The sequence below is a fragment of the Chlamydotis macqueenii genome, chromosome 2, assembly GCF_036417535.1.
Source record: "Chlamydotis macqueenii isolate bChlMac1 chromosome 2, bChlMac1.mat, whole genome shotgun sequence".
In the NCBI taxonomy this organism is placed as follows: domain Eukaryota; kingdom Metazoa; phylum Chordata; class Aves; order Otidiformes; family Otididae; genus Chlamydotis; species Chlamydotis macqueenii.
Genome location: NC_141557.1, coordinates 72,619,319 through 72,641,875, shown reverse-complemented (window position 1 = coordinate 72,641,875; position 22,557 = coordinate 72,619,319). Strand labels below are relative to the sequence as shown.

Genomic DNA, 22,557 nt, shown 5'->3' with positions numbered 1-22,557 from the left:
TTTTAAATGTGGTTCTCTCATATAGTTGTCTTTGAAAAAGACATTTCAGTTTTTATTTTAGAGTTGCTGAAACACATCTTGCAAATTGAAGACTTAAATATTTATCTTTTATTTTGTTAAACTTACTTACTTATATAAGGTCTTAATGATTTCCTTCAAATTAAAAGTTGAAAACTGATTTATTGTTGTAAACTATATAGATGTTTTCTCTTGGGGGCTGTGGATGGGAGAAGACGACATATAGGAAGCCATTCTACTCTTAATCAATTTTTTACAGTTTTAAAAGAACATTCAGTAAATGTTTCTTTGCAGTCTCTTCAAAATGGGTCATCTTACTTACAGTTCTGTAACGCTAAACCTTTTGCAGTTCAATTCAAATGTATTTGAAGATCTTTTTTTTTTTTTGGGCATCTCTAAGAAGCATTTGGGCATGGATCACATCTGTTTCATCTGGAGGATTGCTTATCCTTTTCTTAAACATCATAGAATTTCACTGTAACAGAGGACTGGAGCTAGAGAAATTTAAGAATTAAATCAGTTGAAGGTGCAGGCAATTCCAATAGAAAATCTGCTTGGTTTATTTGTGTGTTATTATCAGTAAGGCTGTTATTCACATCTTAATATAAAAACTGTAAGCAGCATAACTTGATGACCATGTAAATTCCTGTCCTTGACTGGAAAAAGTCCTTAGTTCAGATCAAATAATGCACACTAGCGGTGTCACTGTGCAATGGCCTTACCTTTATATTAAAAGCAGTTTCTAACTTTACACTATTAACAAATTATGCTCTCAGTCATAAACAATATACACATTTTGTCTATATAGTAGAGTATAGGCATACTGTTTCTTTAGTAAAATAATGCCCAGTTCTTTTCAGTAAATATCCTTTGATGTGTGTGAAAGTTATGGTTTAGTTTAGTCTTTGCAAAACCGTAACAGAAGAAAGATAGAACAGTTACAGACTTATAAGAGCAAGTAATCAATCAGGCCTGAGATATCACAAAAAAACCTGACTTACTTAAGATATTTTAAAATGAGTGTTTTCAAGGCTTCTTCACAGAAGACACAGGTCATTGTCTGGCCTGTTTCATTGCTGATGCTTGTATTGTTCTACATAAGTTTGCAGGACTGCATAGATAAATTAACCTAAAGCATCAGATTTAGCCTCTGATCATTAAATGCAACTGTAGCCACATAGGTTTGACTGGGCCCAAGGAGAAGCACGAGGAGGCTGCTGAGGCCAGCATTTCTTCTAAGCCACCTTGTTTGGAGTTGCAGCCTCACAAAAGCAGTAGTACTTCAAAATGGCTTTTCTACCTTGACTCTAGTACTGATGTGTAAACAACTTGTACTTGGAGAATTTTGGAATATCCTCACAAATTGTTGGACCTGGTTGCAATGTAAGAACATAGAAACAGTATCTTTGAGTGATACCTGAGAGAACTTCTATAAGGATATGGTTTTGGTTTTGTTTTTTTTAAGCAAAAAAAGAAGTTTTCCTCCGTTTTTTTTTTTTTCCTCCTTCTGGCATGAGGGTAAATCACACCACCTATCTGAGTGTCAGAGGTTTAGTTAGCAGCTAGTGGAATTAGAAATAATTGTATGGGAATACAAATTTCAGCTAGCTTTAGTCTTGCTCAGGCCTGACCCTCAACTCTCCTGTCAAGTCTGTCTGCTATCTATCTTGATCGCATCACTGTACTATGCAATCTGCTTAATTCCTGATGGAGCATAAAGACATGCTGTAAGGCAACTGTCAGTCTTGATGACAAAACGTAAAAGTAGCACAGCAGCCTTGATAACGCAGCGTAGGAATCGCTCTATGACATTTTAGTTCTCTTCCTGAAACAGGTACTGTCTCAGGGACCAGCAAACAGCACATGGACAAGAAATGGCAACTGGACTGGACCGAGGCCACAGAGTACACTTTCCCCACAAAAGTTCCATCACACTCAAGTTTATTTTTGGCAGTAAATAAGAGAACTTTTCTCCTGGTCAGGAAACAGCACCAGAGAGCTATAGGCTGAAGGTACTTGGAACTGTTTGAAAGCCACCTGTGTACACTTAACCACACCTTCTGCTGATATGTTAGTTTAAACAAAAAACAGAAAGCAGAGCAAGGTTTTAGCTCTGGGTAAGCTAACATACAGCAAATGGAATTTTGGGGCAATTTAAAGACCTGAACTCACCTCTAGGTCTCTTCCTTGTTCAAACTTCCTAATTTACATGAATCTGGGGTTTGAAGCAGTTTCCTTCAGCGAGTACTTCACTGGATTGCTGACATTGCTAAAAGACATTTCTCTCTGCTTCAGAAGCTGCACCAGTATCATTCTGAAAACAAGGTTCAGGGGAATTAAATAATCATTTTAAGTGAGATTCATTTCTTAAAGTCAGGCATACTAGAAAAAGAATAGAAAAAACACAAAATGCTGAGCTATAAACTGCTTCACTTTACACTGATATATTTCATACTTTACCTAAACAGTGCATAAAATAGGACTGTAAACATCTAGGGAATGAGGTATCAAACAAAACATTTCCGGCCAAGTGGACAGGAGAGACTTTAATAAAGAGAGCCTATTGTCTACCTAGGTTTGTTGGTGGAAGTTGCCGCACTTCACATTTATCTGGGCCACGACAACTGTGCTTCTGAAGAGAGTAGGAGGGAGGAGATGCCTCAACTCAATTACAGTTTGCCACATGATTTTCCATCCTAAGGAGCTGCCAGCAGCTGTCAGCACACAGGCTGTCTTACAGAGCTGTAGCAGAGGCTGAGTTGGCAACCTTAAGTCATGCAGCTTGGGAGCTCAGTTTTACTGAAGATGGCGCACAGGTGAGTTTTCCTTTCCAAGAGACAGAGTATCAGGAGGAGAACACCTATACAGCACATGATCACCGTGATCCTGTTCTGTACAGCCCCTCAGATTTCTCTAGCAAATACTTCATTCACTGGTCTCTGCATTTTTTTTTCTTACTTGTGAGGGACATGAGTGGCAGATTAAGTCATGCACCAAACTTACTACAAAAACCAAATATAATTACCTCATGAGATACTCACAGGATGAAGAGTGATTTCACATGCAAAGATTTTGAACTGCAGTACAAAATGAGAAGATGGTGATGCAGTTCTTTTGGTCCTCCTCATCCCTCCTGTACAGGGAATAATACAACCAATAAGGGGAATTAGAAGCCACCAAGAAACAGTTGAAGTCAGAGGAGCTGCAGGAAGACAAAGGGAGAATAACTGCCATTCCTTAAGTCCTCATTCTTATCACTCTCAATGCTGGAAGCAATACAATTGACAAGAACACAAGGTGGACATACACCTGTTCCATACAGCAGTGTGGAGCACATTATCAATGCCTATGCCTATACTCATGTAAACTACAAGCCTCATGTTCACAGGCCCTGGCCCTCATGGGGGACTTAGAATCACAGAATCTTTAAGGTTGGAAAAGATCTCCAAGATCATCAAGACCAACCATCAACCCAACACCACTGTGCCTACTAAGCCATATCCTGAAGTGCCACGTCTACACATTCTTTGAACACCTCCAGGGATGGTGACTCCACCACTTCCCTGGGCAGCCTGTTCCAGTGCATGACCGCTCTTTCTGTAAAGAGTGTTTCCTGATATCCAACCTAAACCTCCCCCGCCGCAACTTGAGGCTGTTTCCTCTTGTCCTATCTCAAGTTATTTGGGAGAAGAGACCAACACCCGCCTCCCTACAACCTCCTTTCAACCACCTTGATGTCTCCTGGAGGGACAACATATATGCTCAGGAGGACCTCATCAATGTACACAAATACCTGGAGGGAGGGTGCAAAGAAGATGGAGCCAGGCTCTTTCTAGGGTTGCACAGTGACAGGACGAGAGGCAATGGATACAAACAGAAACACAGGAGGTTCCTTCTGAACATCAGGAAACACTTTCTTAATGCAAGGGTGAGCAAGCACTGGCATGGGTTGCCCAGGAGGCTGTGGAGTCTCCATCCTTGGAGATACTCTAAAAACTTCTGAACATGGTCCTGGGCAACCAGCTCCAGGTGGCCCTGCTTGAGTAGGGGGCAGTGGGACCAGATAGCTTCCAGAGGTCCCTTCCAACCTCTACCATTCTGTGAAAAAGAAAAAAAACAAACAAATGAAAAAAAAAAAAAAAAAAAAACGAACAACCCACTTGCGTTCATTTTCCAACTATCCATTCATCAGCCACCAAACAACCGCTACAGCCAGAACTGCAGGCTCATCAGGCTCTGCAACGCTGCATGCTTTAGTCTTTCAGAACCCAACATCTTGTGCTGGATGACAGCAAATCATCCAGAACAGAGAGTACAAACTCACACGTTTCAGGTAAGACAGGGATCATCCTTTACCCTGTCTGTTAAAAAGCATACAGAAGAAGTTATTTGTCCAAAGAAAAGACTTTATTTGTTTCTTCAAGGATAAACAGGATTGCAATAACCAAATATAAATACTTAACCAAAATAAATACTTGCCTTTTACAGTACCTGAAACATTGCTTTGGCCTCAGCAGCTCCTTGAAAGTTTGCATTTGTTTCCAAGATCTGCCTCAATCAATCAAGCTGAACAGTAATTCAGCCACTGGTGGTCACACTGAAATGTTTCCCCACGGGCTAGGTCAAGAAGACAGCATACAGCCTGAGCCTTTAGGTCCACTGTAACACATACTCAGAGGAGTAAAGATAACTTACTAAACGCACACTACAGAGCAACTGCAGGGTGAGAAATCAACTTGCAATGTTGTAATAAACCAGCATTTCCCAGATGCTGCTTTCCAGGACTCGTGCATCATAATCCTTTACTTCCATCTCCAGCAAAATGTTTTGACTGCTAGACAAAACCTAGAATACAATCTTCAAAGCCCTGCTTGTCGTCCTTGCCTCCTCCTTATTAATTTTCACTTAATTCGCTGCACTGTCTGTCTCAGTAGGAAAAGGCACGCACAGAGGTCACCCTTCAAAGCCACCTCGGTCATGTGCTGGGCAAAATGGCTGCTGCCAGTAGCAACTTTCGTGAAATGCAGATGCTGCTCCTTACAAATGGTTTTGGAATTCACTGAGCTAGTCAGATTGAACTAGGATCTTTAGTCAAATAGTATTATTTAAAAAAACAAACAAACAAACAACAAAAAAAAAACCCACCAAAAAAAAAACCCAAAAAAACCCAAACCAAACACAACACCAAAACAAACCTAAAAACCACCTGCTAAACCAGGAATAACTGAGACACCAAGCTTGAGCTTGCACTACATGAAGTAAAAATGACAAAATAAATAACATCATGTTCAATGTCAAAAGACAGACATCCCTATAGTCCTTCCTCTTCTTCCCTCCACCATGCCCCCACTCCTGGACTTTATGCTCAGAAAGAGTGGTGGAGATTGAAGCTGGAAACATAATAAACCCTGAACTTATGTGCTAGAACAATTATTCACAGATGCTAAATAACAGTTAACAAAATTAAAACAATGCAAAGCTGGGATTTTTAAAACTGGCTGACCCCTTGAATCAGTGAGATCAAAATAAGAAAGCCAAGGGAAGCCACCTTGTCTGTCCACCAGAAGTTTTTCTGCTTGCTTCTTGGTAGGCTTCTCAAGACCAATCATGCCAAAATAGGAGTCTGCAAACTTAACTTTCTGATCTCAAGAGCTGGGCTGTAACATCCACAGAAGTATTTGTGAAGCCAGCATAATATTGTGTCTAGGAATAATTGAAGTCACACTTTCATTTTTTAGTGTTTCTGAGGGAATTACATGTTCCTTCATGCTGACAGAAAATTGTATTCTGGATAGACATGAAACAAATTCATGCATCCAAGGGAAGGGAGAAAGAAAAAGTCAGGTCTTGACATCAATATTCTTGAAACAAAATAAACCACAACAGTCAGTCTGATGGAGAAACCAGGGGTAACAGTTCCACAATCTTTTGGACATTTTGGGCAATCTATTTCAGCTCATGAGAACAGATTTATTTTGCCCTAGAATCAAAAGCATCTGAAATTATTTGTATTATCTGTGGCGCAGCAGAATTATTTCTAAGTCCTTCAATAGAAGATCTTTGCAAATTGTTAGCCCTAATGATGTAAAGCAGGAAATTTTGACACCTTACATAATCCACCTCTGAAGTAGAATAAACACTTAAAGTATAATTCAGATCCCCAGTGCTTCTGAAAGTCCTGGCACAAGAAGATAGGCTATTGCACTAAAAAGATGCAGCCTCGAGGTCTACAGCTCGGGTTCCCTTACAGCGGATACCCACAGTGTCACTACCAACCATTCAGAAGAGGACAACAGTAGTTTTTCATATTCACTCCATTCTTTTACGTTCTGCTACAGATTTAGGCATCCCAGCTGAGTAAATAGACTTTTCACAGACTTTAAATATTTTAAACATAGTTGGTTGAAAACACCAATGAAACATCAATTAAAAAAAAAAAAAAAAAAGTGGGAGAATACTAATACAAGAATACTATTAAAGAGATATGTCAAAACCTGACAATATGTGAGGAGCTTCTGGAAATCTCTGGTTAGCCAATATTAAAATGCCATTCATTTCCCTCACTACACTTCCTAAGAGCAGAACAGGTCCCCCCAGTGCTGATCTGGTTAGTTAATTCTTCGGGTGCAAAACGTTTCTGAACAGGAGATGTGGGGTATCTGCCTCTAGACAGCTCTTGGCAGAGAGGCAGTAAAACTGCAGTTTTGCCAATGAACTGGTTATCACTGATTCTCAGCATGTCACTTAAGATCTCTCTTTTTCAATTCCCCCTCTGGTAAATTGGTTTTGATTACTGAACATTCTAAACAAAATAAACAAGTAATACAGCAGTCTGTAAGATTAACATATACATAAATAATAATTAAAAATACAAGCCATATAAAAAACTGTCCAGAGTTCCCAAGTCAGGTTGGTTGGCTGAAAATAAATGTAATTTTGCCAGTGTCTGCAAAAAGACATGCACTAAATCCCTGACTTTATATGCAGAGACTTCAGAAACCTTCAGCAGAGTTTTGTACCCCAAGAAGTTGGTTTGAACCCAGGAAATTCCCTGTTGGAAAATTTCTGGCCAGCAATCCACAACAACCTGCCACGCCATCATTATTTCCCTGTCTCTGACATTCCTGCTCCTCTAAGTTCATGCTGATGAAGAGCAACTGTAACCTGAGAAGATCTCCAGCACTAACAGCGAGGACCCACAGCACGTTCCTGAGAAACGTGTTATCGCTGAAGACACAGCAGCCCAGCAGCACAAGGCACAAGCCAGATAAGCACTGGATTTTCTCTCTCAGACCACCGCCTCGTCACAAACTGAAACCACTTCCACAGACAAATGAGAAACAGGGCATTCCACCCAGATCCTACACGAAATGCACGAAAGAGCAGTACAGCTCCTCCGCAAGGATGACAGCTGAGATTAAGGATCTTTTACATCTGTTTTTCCTATTGTGCACAACAGGAGCCCTGTTGGAAGAGCTGCGCGAAGGCATCTGCGCGCCGTGCCTGGACTGCTGCCATACTTGACCCTGCAAATCACTGATGATTAAACAGCAGAGTACAACGTTGCTAAGATTACAGACTTGCCCCGTTTCCCCGCTAGATCAACACACTATCACCACTTTGCAGGCTCTCATGAAGGAAGCTGTGATCCCAGCTCACAACAGCAATGTAAAACTGCACCTTCCAGCACGCTCTCTCTGATAACTAGCACCACCCACATCTACATCTACCCCAAGCAGTAAACTGGGAAGACCTGGAAAGGAGACATCTAGGGGCCTGCCAGAAGCAGTGGCTCATTCCTCCTGGAGACTGTGAGGCCAGAGGCAACAGCAGAGTAAACACTGCATTACCCGAGAGCCTTCAAACCATGGGTACCTCACAGTGCTCGCAGTCCCAAAGCTGCTGGGTGGCCAGCACCTGGTTCCAGTACTTTTTGATTCATGTTCTGTGGAGGGGCATCAAAATACTTCAAAAGTGTTCACCAACCAACCACCAGCAACTGCCACAGAAATGGTGTGGCCATAAGTGAGGAATGATGCAAACGCCAAAATCTCGCAGCCTTCGAGTTAGATGTATATTTAGAAATTCTGTGTTAAACCATAAAATTAAAAAACTCTGAACACTGTAGGTGTCCTAGCAGCAAGACTTGGCTTTGTTGGTTTGGGCCAGCAGAGATTTGATCCTGAGGAGCAACACTCTTGCTTGTTGCTGCCTCTGGAAGGACTACATTTGTGAGAGAGCTGGAGAGCCTCTGCGACTCTGCGGGAAACCCTAAGGGGAAAATTAGGGTCTCTTCAGAAGTGACAGGAAAATATAAGACTTCCTCAAAGAAGAAAAGAAGCAAGGCAGAAGAAATCCGAGGGAAGAAGTGGAACCATTCATAACAGTCATGATAATGGCAGTTTTGTAAGTTAGGCTGGCTAGGTGCCCGGAATGGGTACAGAACCCCAAACCAGTTTAACTGACAAGCGTATTACGGTTTGCATGGTCCTGGAGCAAAGCAAGATGACCTCCAACCTTTCAAAAATCTTAGCTAGAGACTTCCCCCTGTTCCTACTTTTTTACTTCTGTAAGTTAATAAACCTATGCTCTACGATAGCAGTGAAGTTTGATACTTTCGACAGTAACCATGAGGTTTAGACACATGGCTCTCAGTAAGAGCAAATTTTGCTTAGATCTAAAGTTTTAAAATCCCTTATTTAAAACATATTTATGATACAAAAACAATTGATTGTACACACACAATACATAACATGCAGTTTTTATATATACATATTCTGCATGGACAACTTACGCAATAAACTTACAAGGTTTTGCCCTTCATAAGAGTTTTAACCACATTTTTGCAGTAACTTTTTTTTTTTTTTTAAATGTTTTACTAATAAGTCATCCAACTACCTTTGTATCAAGACCACTTTAAACTCAATTTTGTCCCAGTCAAACTGACCCAACGTTGTTCCAATATAATTTCTTGTGAAGATCGGAAACGTTCATAAAACAACAAAACAGGGCCTGCTGGCACAGCTTCAGGAGCTTTACTTTAAAGATTCTTGGTCCAAGCCTATATATGATGGGAAACTTTCACAAGCAATTCTGGGAACTCTGGAGGTAGGTATCAGGCATCCTTCTTGTTTTGTACTTTTTTTTTTTTTTTTTAAACAGAAGATGGAACGGTGCAACGATTTTGCACTGTTATTTGATCTGCACAGCTCTTCCTGCCTTGAAAGAGTTCATCTGAATAGCAGTTTTCTTTCTTCAGCAGAAACTGAAGAAAACAACTTCTTTTTTTGCATCCCCTGATCAAATTGAATGGAAACACAAAATTATAAAAAATGGTGTCCTGAGGGACAGGGCAGGAACCACATGAAAGAGGAGCCCCTGGCCACTACATCCTTCCCTGCCTTTCGGATCAGCGCTGTATCCATCTACATACATGGATGGATGGATGTAGAAGGATACATCCTCTCTCTGCTGTGTTGCCTTTATCCAAGAGCACCCTTGAAGCAGAATTTTACCTACGCTCAGAACAGTTTTTGACAAGGACATGTAAAACCATTCACCATCTGAAGGGGCCAGCAATACCTGTTTAAAGGAACACAGGGGTGCTGGAGGACGCCCAGCACCCTTCTAGCTGGACCTGCCTGGAGCTGCTACTCTACAGCATTAAAGATCCTAAGGCATTGAGGCTCCTAATCCCCCGTTCACACATACATGAAGCAGGTCACGAGCACTGTTGGCTACAATCTGCCCAAAATTATATTTACTACCCAATTTTATTAAGTTTATCTTTCTTTATGATAATTTTGTTTCAGGAGAGAATAAGCAGTCCCTTGGGATCCAGGTCTGTTTCTCTTTGGGCCTTTTCAATTTGCTAGTTTCTCAGCCCTTGATGCCAGCTTCCCACACACTCAATCATATAAATCACAGTTTTATCTAGTCTTCATCTTTTCTAATAAAAAGAAAGCCTATTTCTCTGCTAGCATTATCTGGTATTCCTCTTTGAAGTCCTATGGAGCTGCATCCAATTCATACCAAAGTATAAAAATGACCGGAGCACAGCAATCTTCTGGTCGCCTTCATTCAAACCCTTTAGTCTCTTTTCCTGTTATCCATCTTTCCCACAAATCCAGCTCGATGCCTACTAGCACAATGCACAGCATGCTGGCTCAAGACTCGCTGTTTATGCTCTCTTGACACCTCTTTTCCCCCTGCCCCCTACCATCTCAGTGCTTTATTCATTCTTCCGACTTGTGCCAAACACTGAAGTCATAGTCTGAGTTTTCAGTTTACTCACATCCCTCGCTCTTTTTTTCTTATTCTATAGCCGCCTTCTCCCTTTCCTCATAAACATTATCAGGTTTGAACAACAGTCTTTTTCATACCTGCCATGTATTTACATAATGGACAACTAATTTATTTTCCTTTCCCCCTTCTCACTAAAACCTGGCAGCTCACAATGCTCAGTCCTTGGGCATTTGCACATCGTCTGGGATAATCTGGACCTCACAGTGACACAGGGGTTAAGAAATACGAAGCTTATTTTGGCTCTGTTGTGATTCCGACTCCCAGCAGCCAACTTGCCTCTTTCAAAATGTCATTTTTCAACAAAACCCACAAGCTTTAAGACTTTAATTCATCCCAAAACTACATGCAGAGGAACAGGCTCCAGCCAGCTCTTACTTGCCATGAAGCCAACATGCTAATAGAGCTCCTTCTTTGCTTTCAAAAACCTCATGACAGGCTAATTAATTTAATAGTCCAGACTTCTCTCTCGTTGGCTTCAATTCCCTTCCCAGAAAGACTCCCCTAGCTCTTTACAGGATCTTCAAATTGGTTTTCACTATCTCAAACCGTTACTGTTCTTGACGGTCTGTCTCAGGATTTTCCATCTACCAACCTTTTCCATCACCAAGGCAAATCAGATGCTACTGGGAGAGAAGAAGAAAAAGTAAGGAGTGACAGATCCCTTTGGTAATTCTCCAATACCTCCAAAATCTGGTAAACAGGACATATTTCTGCTGGCAATAACACCCTCAGAACAGCTGCAGGGACACAATTCAACAGCCTACATGTCTAATCACAGTACCGTGGGGCAAGGACAAAGTTTCTGAATCTCGTTTAAGAACAACCAATCAAGTTTAAAAGCATTGGCTTGGGTGAAACACTCTGCAAGGCATTTCTCTCTCCTCTATCCTCCCTTTTCTAGTAACACCTTTTGCACAACTTTACCACTTTTCTCCCTTTTTTTTTTTTTAAGATTGGAAGCACTGGAAGGCAGAGATGATCACTTTACACATTAGTACAGCGCTTGACATAACACTCTAGCAGACTACGGTATTTCATGTACAGTGTAAAAATTGGTTAGAAATTCTGTGAAGTGCTCAGAAGTTGCACTGTTTCCCTCCGAATGTGCTGCTACCAATAGTGAATCCTTCACTAAGAACACCCAGAAAGTTCACGCAGGAAGGTTAAAATAGCAGGAATCAAGTTTATCCCCTCTGTAATAAAATTGACTGCAGTAATTTAAAAAAAAAAAAAAAAAAAAAAAAAAAAAAAAAAAAAAAAAAGAGAGAGAGAAAGAGAGAAAGCACGCTAAAGATCAGTGATGTCAAGAGAAACTGAAGTCCACAAAAAGGCTGCCATGTATTTCTACTTCTAAATGGAAACAGGATTCCTTGAAAAATCAGACTCAATACGCCCCCACTCAGTGTCATGCGGAACAGCTCAGAACTGATGAGAGGACACAGCTCTAGTGGCCACCATCACCAGCTGATTTAGTCAATGACATGCCATCCACAATGCTATTTACTTATAAAACAGTATACTTCAGGTAGTTTAATAAAAAAATCCAAATACCTTTTATGGGCATTTATCAAGAGGGTTTTTTTCCTTGCCATAATTGCAAAGGGCAAGAAACCAAGAGGGTTTATTACAATGCTATCAGCTTCTTGACTTTTTACACAGATTCTGGTATTCGCAGATCTTCTCTTAGAATAGGGCAGTATTTCATCTTGCCTGAGTGGGAATGGAATAAACCTAAACATGCTTAGAGGTGTTTGGCACAGCAAAATATTTGTTCATTAGGAAGAAAAAAAAAAAAGCACATTTTTGCCCAATTCAGGACACTATGGAAGAAGCTGGGAGTTCTCTATTTGCACTGGTATCAACCATCTTAACACATTCTGTCCTCTTTCGCCCGCAAAATTCTTACCGAGTTTGAAGAAAAACAACTTAGTCTTAAAATATTGTATCTTTTTCTATATTACTATCTAAAAGATTGAAGTCAAAATGTCTCATGTTTAGCCTCAGTCCAAGACCAATTTCTAAATTCCAGTTTTCTTTATTCACTTTGGCTTTCTTTTTTGTTGTAATGGAATTCAGAAGGAAGAAGGGAGGCATCACAGCCATTTGAGAGTAGTAACGGTATGACCTGGTACACTTTTTTAAGAACCTGAGGTGCTTCTACCATGTTCTTGCAATTTACAGGTACAAGCACCTATGACATTTTGGACAAAATGTGGTTCATGAAGCAATTTCTATTCTACTGAAAAAGCCTCAGCCAAACATCTGTTCTGTGTTACCACTGCAGTTTTCAACCCATTAACTTGGTTTCCAAATCACATTATTTGGATCTTTCAGAAAGTGGCAGGTATCCCTGAAATGACTGATGTCTGAGGAGGAAAGAAAAAAAAAAAAAAAAAAGCAAACAAACAAAAAAAACCCAACACCACAAAAAACCTAAACCAACATCATCCTGGAGGTATACCATTTTTGAATTAAAGCTGAGAGTGAGCTCTCAGTGGTGAGGGCTTTCTGCCCAGATGACAGTTGTCAGACTATTCTTCCAGAAAAGAGGCCAAGAACTCCACAGTTTATATTCCCTGGAAGCAAATCCTGCTTGGTCATCTACACAGGCTGTGGCAACCCCTGGCCAAGGGCAGGGTCAGGCTGGGCAAGCAGGACACTAAGCAGGCTCCCTGCCTGCAGCAAAGCCTATCTCCCTGGTTGATTTCTCAGTTTCAGCACAGTGAACAATTTTAGAAGCAGATGGCAGTAAATCCAGGAGCACTTCAACTTCCTGAACCAACCCACAATGCGTACTGGAGCAAGAAAAGAAAAAGACTGCTCCAGACTACAAAGTGCCAAAGCACTCCTGGATGGGCAGATCTACCTTCTGACAGGCATGGAGAAAGATATTTTCTTCACAGCTTCTCTCCCTTCAGGTTCTCAGTATATAATTCACTTGATTAAGTCATGTATTAAAGAAGGAGCAGGGACAATAGCACCTGGATCTAAAGAAGTCTCATATTTAATTGAAACTTAGCAGCAACTCCACTTTCAGCCCCCAAGGAGGAAAAGTCAGTGTACGTTGTCATTCACAAAAGAAACAAATCTATAGAATAAAGATTGGCATTTCCACCCAGTCTTACCAACACCAGTGAAGAGTTTTGGATAGAGCACGTGTGCTGTCTTACATGGAAGTGTCATGGCTACGCTCCAAGCTGCTGGTTCCATAGGAGCTACATAGAGAGGTTCCCACGGCCAACAATACCTTGGGGACTTGAAAGGAAGCTACAGGAATTCTTCACTATTTAAAAATGCACTCAGGACAGAGGTTCCCATGCAAAGTAACATGGGTGAGGATGGGCTGGAAGCCCTTTTGAAGCAACATCTTACATAGCTTCCTGAAACTGCCTTCAATCCCTGCTGAATCTTGCCCCTCTAAATCCTCATGCAAAACATAAAGCTTCAAGTTTACTTAATGTCTAAATGTTTCAAGCATTGCTTGGGGAACAGTGAAGGAAACCGGGCAGCAAGAAGTTGAGAAAAAGGAAAGAAAAAAATTAAGTCTCTAACCCTTTGAAAAATCAAGGAACCAAAGAAGTATCCAACTGATCCTGCAAAGTTTAAGGGGCTTCTATCAACAGGGATCAAAATCTGGCTCCTAAATCTCATATATAATTCCCAAAATAAAGCTCTGGCTGTTTCCCACCAAATGCATCAACTTCTGCCTAGATCACACAGAACTGACACGCTTATAATGGAACTCATAATTAATAGTGTTTCCACAAAACAACACATGGGAATTTAGCAATGTCTCTCTGCTTGACTGAAAGGGAAGTCCTACAGCTAAAAATCTCAGCCTTCGTCTTGGGGAGAAGAGAACAATGAATCTTGCTGCAGAGTGACATATTCCAGGCAATTACAAGAGCTTCTGATCTCAAAGCCACACTCTGAGCATGACTGGAACATAAATAGATTAGCAACTGCTAAGGATCGCTCTCCTCCTGACTTGGAAAGCATGCTCCCATTTTGCTTTTGTAGGCTTTAATGATGCACAACCGCTCTTTTATCAAGAAAAGCCATTTCATATTTTTATAAATATCCCAAATGCTTCATGTTACCCTTAGTTACCCCTCATCCCTCTGTTCTCTACAATGCTAAATGGAGTCATGTTCTCCAGCACATTACAGTCTTGCCTTAAGCAGAATAAACCCCATACCACTTCCTTCACTTACATCACCCTCCAGGCAGGTAGAGGAAAGATAGGACTTGTTTTGCCCCGGAGCCCTGGCCAAAACCGCTCCTCTCTGATCAGCAGTCTTCAGAGGAAAACGGATGTGGCAAGAGCTGATTGTAGGTTCTGAAGTAAATTCTGCAAACACTAAATGGTAACCTATGGCGCTCTCAGAGTGCTTTACAAAGCAAGGAGCATCCCTAAGTCTGCCGCATTGAATGGGAAAATGTCAGAGCAGCACAGAACTGTAAAGTTGTTTGTAGAAGGTCACTCAGCAATTTGTCATCAGAGCTATGAGTAAAACTCTGATGTCTCTATCGCAGTTCTTCAAGCAACCTTGTCTTTCTGTTTCATACTGTAGGTCCCCCCTCGAAAAAAACAACCAAACAAAACCCTCAAATCCCCACTTCCATCAGAGCAGGCTGAACTAGTATCTGAAGGTGCACTGTAGCCCTTCACACTGTCTACCAGGCAGTGTAGGTAGCTCATTACACAGCATGCAGACTTTTCTGGATCTCTGTTCTGAGCACAAAACTAAATGCCCTTTGCCAGACTGAGTATCCAGCCTGAAGGCTGCTAATGCCACTGGGGAATTAACTACCTACAAGTAGACACCACAATGCTCTGCTTTTACAGGTCTTCAAAAGTCTTTTAGAAGTCTTCAAAATGATGTAGGCACCACTGCTTTTACAGGTCTAACCTGAGGGCAGCTACATCATTTTGAAGACTTAATTCACGGACCTTCCAAACCCATGCTGCTCACACAAATACCTTTAATCATCTGGTCAAGGCATCCATTACTCTGAACTGCTAAACACCTGCTATTCCTACCGACCTTTAAGATCAGGGAGGTTCCACAGGTCTCTGATTGTGACTCCACAATATTTAGCATGAGTGATGCGAGTCACGACATCCTGTCCAGTAGTACAAATCCGAGCGAGATCTGGAACACATGACCACCTTTCTGTCAAATCAGTCACAAGTACATGATACGGCATTTATGCCAACTATGGGAAAACAAATGACACCCAACTATCATAAAGCTTATAAAAATATTTGAGCACATGTAAACAAGTTTATGGGGCTACAACATCTTGTTCTGACACAGGAGCTCTGAAGTTGCACTTAGTATCTAATTGAAAAACAGGCTCGAGAACCAACGTATTACTGCTTGGTTTTGTGCCTGCCCTGCAAAAGCCAACCATTTCAACCCTTAATTTGCTTCAATAACAAAGAAGAAACCTCTCTTCATAAGTTGTAATCAGTGTTGTCCCAGTGGCAGTTCAGTAAGGCTTCTATCTCGGTGTCAGATTACATGAACTTTCAAAAATTGCAGTGTAACGGCACTAGCTTCCCATAGAACCTTAAGCTGTATCTTTTAAAAAATGCCTACTCAATTTGGCAGTACTGAATAAAGGCAAAAACTTCAACAGCGGCAACAATTAGAAATACTTATCTCCATGATAAATCAATAAACATGCTATTTTTCCACTGTCAATCACATAATAAAACTTAGTCCCTTTGCATTCTCTGCAGCCCTGGTGGCATAGAATGCAGAAAGATTGTTGGTACCTAACAAACCTAGACATCTGGCTTAGACATGAACAACAATAATTTTAAGTATCAATGGTTATCTATATTTTAAAGTGAGTGGACAGAACAGAACAGCATATACCACTGCTTTGGATATTCTTCAATCATCCAAGTAAAACATATCCATATTCTAGTAACTAAAGGACACTAAATTGTTCTAATAAAGCCAGCTAAAAGAAACTTGGCATAGCCAAGGTACTCAGGACCTTGCTCTCTGGAAAGCTGAAAACTGCTCAAGTCACGTCAGCTCCCTCTTTTTGCTCCTCTTTGTGGCTTCATTAAAACAAATATTTTTAAGCAGTGCTGTAAGCTACATCCAGCAGATGAAGGATGGATGAAACAGAGGCCAATCATTTCTCAAGAGTTGCCTCAGTTTATGGTAGATATTCCTGAAATTCTTGTTCATATTCTGAAGGTGGTTATTTAATAGCCCCCTAGTTGAGTTAGTCTCCTTTTTTGCTCTTTAAGCTCTATTCTGTGAATAAAAATGATTAAGACAAACAGTTCAAGCATAAAGAGAAGCTGAGAGAGTTGGGGTTGTTCAGTCTGGAGAAGAGGAGACTCTGGAAAGACCTTATAGCAGCCTTACAGTACCTAAAGGGGACCTACAAGAACATTGGAAGGGACTTCTGACAAGGGCATGTTGTGATAGGACAAGGGGTAATGGATTTAAAACGGAAGAGGGAAGATTTAGATATAAGGAAGAATATTTTTACTGTGAGGGTGGTGAGGCACTGGAACAGGTTGCCCAGAGAAGCTGTGGATGCCTCATCCCTGGAAACGTTCAAGGCCAGGCTGGATGAGGCTCTGAGCAACCTGATCTAGTCGGGGATGTCCCTGCTCCTTGCAGGGGTGTTGGACTAGATGACCTTTGAAGGTCCCTGCCAACCCAAACCATTCCATGATTCTATGATATGATTCTATGTTCTAGTATAGCTACCACATAAAGAAATACTAAAGACACAGTAAACTGCCTGCATTAATCTTTAATTAACAGCATCAGAGGAACTATAATCCAGCAGCTACAGTATGGGACTAGCTATGAAAAGCCATCACTCTAATCCCAGATCAGCCACTGATTTGCTATGCACCTCCCATGATGGGGGAAATAAATATCCCTCTAAGCTCTCGTTTTCCTTTTTACCTTTCATCTGCCTTACCTCTTTATTTTTGCAGTAGTTGTAGCAGAAGCGCTCTCTACATGTGCGATGCTCCACACTGGCTCTGCAGCCCAACTGCTAATTGCAACTAATGGCTGTATCAACATCATCCAACCTATCTCAAGACACTTTTAAATCTTTGGTGTTTCTCTAACACTCTCAGAAACCTTACAGACAAACCCAAAAGAGGCAGCCTGTGGCAAGCAAAAATAAAAGCATGGAAATTATTTGCAACAAAAGCATTACAACCCATCTTTGAGCAATCTCACTCAGTCCCACGATTGCTGCGCAATCCCCAGGCTGATGACTTACGAACCTGTCTTCTTGTTGGCTTTTTCCCAGATACTGAACTTTACATCTTGGCTAGCCTCTCCATAATGGATATCCCCCAGTAAACGACAACATGTAGCCAAAACAAAGCTTATGCTTCTCCTTCAAGCCCTGTCACCTCCCTTTCAAGCAGCCTTAGATTAGCACTCGTTCTTGTCTCTCCTGCATTCCCCAGAGCTGAGCTGTGCCAAAATGTGCTGCTTTCCCTCTGCAACCACAGCACCCCTACAATCTATTCTGATAGTGAAAATTCTTTTTCTCATCCTTATCTCTAACATTCCCAAGAGTCCCCCTTTCCTCCACACAAAATTCTACCACCACCATTAGGCTCCCATTCTTGCCATTATGGAACACATATCTTTATTTCTCTAGACAGGTTCTTGACTCAGTCAGTGTTCACAAACGAAAAGGGCAGATATATTCTATTCAGAGTGATTTTGCATAACACACACTATCCAACTGCCTCATCTTATATCTTCCTTTTGTCAACAGGAAAGTTTGTTCTCTATATGTTCCACACCCACCAATTTCTGCATACACATAACTACTTACGCAAAAACATGTCCGGAAAAGTACATTATCTTTGTGGCCCACTCCCAGCTGGTTCTGCTACTCCCCAGTAACCTCTCAACAAAATTCCCTTTCCTTCCTCTAGCACCGACACAGGAATACACAGCTCAGTAGACCGGCTGAGGTTAAACCAGAGCCATTCCCTAGCTCTTAAGGAGTGTCTTATCACTGCCTGTCCGCATACCAGGACAATAAAAACCTCTACTCATGCAACCAGCTTGCCTCAGGCTTGTCTCTGCATTATTTGGCTCTCCTTCCCCACGCTAGATAAAACACTCCCCAGAGGCAGAGCTCCTTAGTAAGCACTTGGCTCTTTGATCTCAGAAGCAGCTGGTGCACAGCTGCTCCCAATCACTTCTGCAGCTCTCAGAAACCTCTTGCATTTTCCTTTCCTCCCTTATAGACAGGCACAAAGAGCAAGACCACCACCAGCTGCCACCTTTCATTCTCAGGCAAAAGCTCTTACCTTCATTACAAGTCCCCTACCCAATTCTTCCTGGAATTACTGCCCACCTGGCCCAGTCCCACCCAGCTCTTCCCTCCTAACCTGTTCCTCAAGCATGCGAGCAATGCTTTCCTGTTCCTTTTCTCAGCAAGTCTCCCCCATGCTTGGGAGTCTCCTGGGGAGACACAGTACTCCCTTTGTCCTTACAGACAATAGAGAACAGGCTGCTGTCCCTCATACCAGGAAAAATCTTCCTTCAGGTCACAGTTGTTTGCAGGTGGTAAGAAAACAGTCAGCTCCATCCCACAGTTTCTCTTCTGTACAACCACAAAGCCCAGCAAGCACAGGAGAGCCTTGGATCTGGCGGAAGCAGCATCATCTCACAGAGTCCAAGAGTAGACAGACTGCAGCAATTATTACCAGCACAAGGTTTTCAACGATACTTTGTACAGGTTTAAAGAAAACGGAGAAAAGCTAGAAACCTAACTCAGCATCTCAAGTTACAGGAGTCCGAGATGGGATTTCTGACCCCTTCCTTAGCTGGAAAAGCCATTTGAAACAACCACCAGAAGACAACTAGGGATTACAGGAAACAGCACAGCCAAATGACTCTACCCACAACACTGAGCTTTGAGAAATACATTAAGCATTTGAGAAATGTTTCCAGTCCATTGTCTATGTAGACAAGAGGTAAAGGGAACTGCTAGCCAATTTGATGAATTCCCCTAGATATCAATAAAAGATCAACCTTAATATTCACATGCTGAGGTGAACTGATAAAGTTGAAATGCCTGCTTCTCACCTTGCCTTCCAGAACTGTCTCAGTGAGGCTACCACCGTGCACCCAGCAGCTCTTCTGCAGCAGCTACCTCATCAACCATCCCCAGGTGCTCTGCAACCAGATACCAATTAGCAAAATCACTTCACCTGGTTCTCCTGCTGCCCTTTCACAGCCACGGCCAACAGCTGCTGCACTCCTGCTGGGAGCAGTATGAAGTATATGCTTAAGGCCTCACTCCTTTCTCTCGGTTAATAAGGGAAAAGCACCCATCAATACAAGATTCTTACTTCTGGACGGCAGTTGTGTTTTCTTCCAAGCAATATACATTAGACTTGTTTGTGTGCATGTATACACAAGGTGGGGGGAAATGTTAGTTTTACTAGAATCTGACAAAGACGAGCACATTTACTGGAGTGGCTACAAACTTAATGTAACTTTTCATCAAGATTTAAGATTTTTAACTTTGTACTAGAACTTTTGCTGCAGAGACAGCTTCCAGGAAAAGCCCAAGCTTTTAAGAGACCCTCTGATGAAGAGGAAAAAGGAAGACACTCCTGGTTACTAGTCTCTTTTGTGAAAGTTGACATGTAGCATAATCCCTCAATAGACACTTTCAAAAGCAGACTTTAACCAAACCTGAAGCCATTTGCACTGATGCATAGTAATAAAACATCATGTTTGAGCCAGCCATGTTAAATACTTAATAACCAAGTGTCAAGCCAAGAACTTTCCCAGACTCTTGCCCATTCACTTTGTGATTGTGTGAGTCAATGACTGTACATGTGACAAGGTGGCACTTCCGCTCTTGGTAACCTACTAGAAACATCTTATGGCAGGATAATTTTGAAAAACAACATGATTTAGAAAACTGTTTGCTGATTCATCAGTTGTGTTTGTGAAATACATGACAAAACTTGAGCAAAAGGGGTTTAGTGGAGGTGTATGACAAACAAATCCAGTAAATCAGCCAGGATGATTCTCCTTACTGAAGGGAACCAATAAACACATTAAAAAAAAAAAAAAAAGAAAGCTCAGCTGCTTCCCACAGCTATTCTGTGCCACTCACCCTGATAGATCTTGCTGTTTCCACCACAGCTATGCCCTAACTTCCACTACCAATCTCTTGCTCCATCAAGTGAACAACTTCTATTTTAGCACTGCATTCGTACTTTAATGATACATACCCACTTCATAAAACAAAAACTAAATAACCCCATTCCCCCCAAACCACTATTCAACCTTTTATGGATTTCAACAGGATTTAACCTGGATTCTTCATAGCTGCCTATGCTCTCAGCATTACTGCTTATTATTAACAAAATCTGTTTCACTTCAACTGCATTGTTTGAGGGTATGTCCATAGCGTTCTTCCCAGAAACGTGTCTGCAGTAATGTGACAGTGAAATCTTAGCACCGTGAGTTGTCCTGTAAGCAAGAGCCACAAGCTACTTTTAAAAGTAGAGATTTGGTGGGGGTGTGAGTGTGGAGGTCAATTAAGAAAGCAAGCAGCAGCCTTTTGCATGACTGTTAAAAATAAACTTCTTTCCAATATCCAACCGTGATCTGCAAAATCCAAAAAGCAGGTCAGTAAGCCTTTACTTTTCCCGTGTTTAATGGGTGCTCCTCCCATTGTCACATACCTCCCTCTCCTCACCTTTTTTCTTCTCCCCCTACCAAATTACAAACATACCTCCCTTTTTTTTTTTTATTTGCCAGCACGTAGGCCGATATGTCTTAAACACGAATTTGAGAGTTTTACAGGTCTTTAATTTAAAGAAACAAAACATTAAATCCCAAAATGAGCTTTCCTCACAAATATTTTAGCTAGCAATCTGTAAAACTAACTTTCAAATTCCAAAATTACTCCCGGATAAAAGGAAACCACCTACAGTCAATTCCTGAGAACTTAAACTCTCAAAAACATACCTTTTTCTGAAAGCTAAAATTGTGAAGTCTTTCAGAAGGTACTGTATGACAGTGAAGAAACAAAAATCCATGCCTTCCATTGTAGGTCATCCTTTAAGGGCTATAAATAATGTAAAAGCATATACCAGCCTCTCAGTGCTTAACTTGTTATCTAATTACTTTTATAAAAATTGTTTTACTAGGTTTTATAGAGACCTCCTTCTCTAGACCTTGCTTTATGGAGGACAATCATCATGAGTTCCTACAGCCATCTGAAGCCAGTAGTCCAGATTTCTAAAAACGACAAAGTTGTACAAGTTCTCTCCTCCCTTGTGGAAACCATGTTCACTTTCTCTCCAGGCAACAGGGCTGTCTGCAAAGCCATGCACAGTTAAGGTCAGCCAATGCGCTAGTTTTGGTTCATTGAAATAGCAACTGCAAAGAAGAAGACAAGGTAATCAATATTTATAATGGAAAACACAGCATGTTGAAGTATACAATATAAAGTAAGAAAATTAAAGACACAGGTACTTCAGGTGTAAATTTGTAATTAACAGTTAAAAGCCCCCTGCTTTAGTAAATAACAAATAAATTCAAAATAAAATACTCTATCAGAAGACATTAGCAAGTGAAATAAGATTGACTCTTGATTATTCCTACCACACTTTTAGACATGGCAAACCTGCAAGTTACAGCAATTACAAAAAGTTCTAAGTTGTGAAGTAGCTGTTCTGAATTTCCTACAGCATGAAATGTCTTTCAAAGAGTAGAACATTGACTGAGAATAGTTGCTATCAGGGCAAAAAAGACATAGGAGGAAGAAACGTAGTCAGGCTATGCTTGATACAAATACTTTTACCACCAGAAAGGAAATGGACTAGACATAATCAAAGCCAGATATTATCCGCTGCTCTTTAAAGTAGAGAATAAAAGTCAAGGAAATTTGTGTTCCAGCCCTCACCTAGGGAGGCTTTCTGCATGAGATCTGAAAACCGCTTGAAGTAATGATCATATTCCAGATAAAGCAACAGCAACATTGTAATGAGTCAGTGCTACAATCGTTAGCCACCAGGCACTTTAGGAATTATCTCACATATGGAGCAAGGATATTCCGTAATTTGCTATCTGTACCACTAATATACAATACAGACAGATACCACACCGATCCATGATACACTAGTATCATGTAGTTTGGTATGGAATTAGAACTACAGCTACCTTGGTCACCACTATCCAG

The 22,557-nt window shown here is 41.1% G+C and overlaps 1 protein-coding gene across 5 annotated transcripts in view; it reads right to left on the bottom strand.

Annotated features, from left to right (window-relative positions):
* Window positions 1-2,316: 2,316 nt before the first annotated feature.
* The window catches only part of RPP40 (ribonuclease P/MRP subunit p40), a 32,720-nt gene continuing 12,479 nt past the window's right edge, over window positions 2,317-22,557 (bottom strand). Inside the window, exons 8-10 of one of the 5 annotated variants that reach the window (XR_015257627.1) lie at window positions 21,587-21,755; window positions 3,059-3,151; window positions 2,317-2,334 (exon numbers count right to left, since the gene is read on the bottom strand). Coding sequence is in view for 2 of the 5 variants with exons in the window: in XM_086740254.1 (XP_086596380.1) it covers window positions 20,943-20,978; window positions 21,587-21,755 (205 nt within the window). In the remaining 3 variants the exon portion in view is untranslated. Of the gene's footprint in view, window positions 2,335-3,055; window positions 3,152-20,504; window positions 20,979-21,106; window positions 21,756-22,557 lie in introns of those variants that run through there. The other 4 variants (XR_015257625.1, XM_086740254.1, XR_015257626.1 and 1 more) reach the window with 4 other exon arrangements.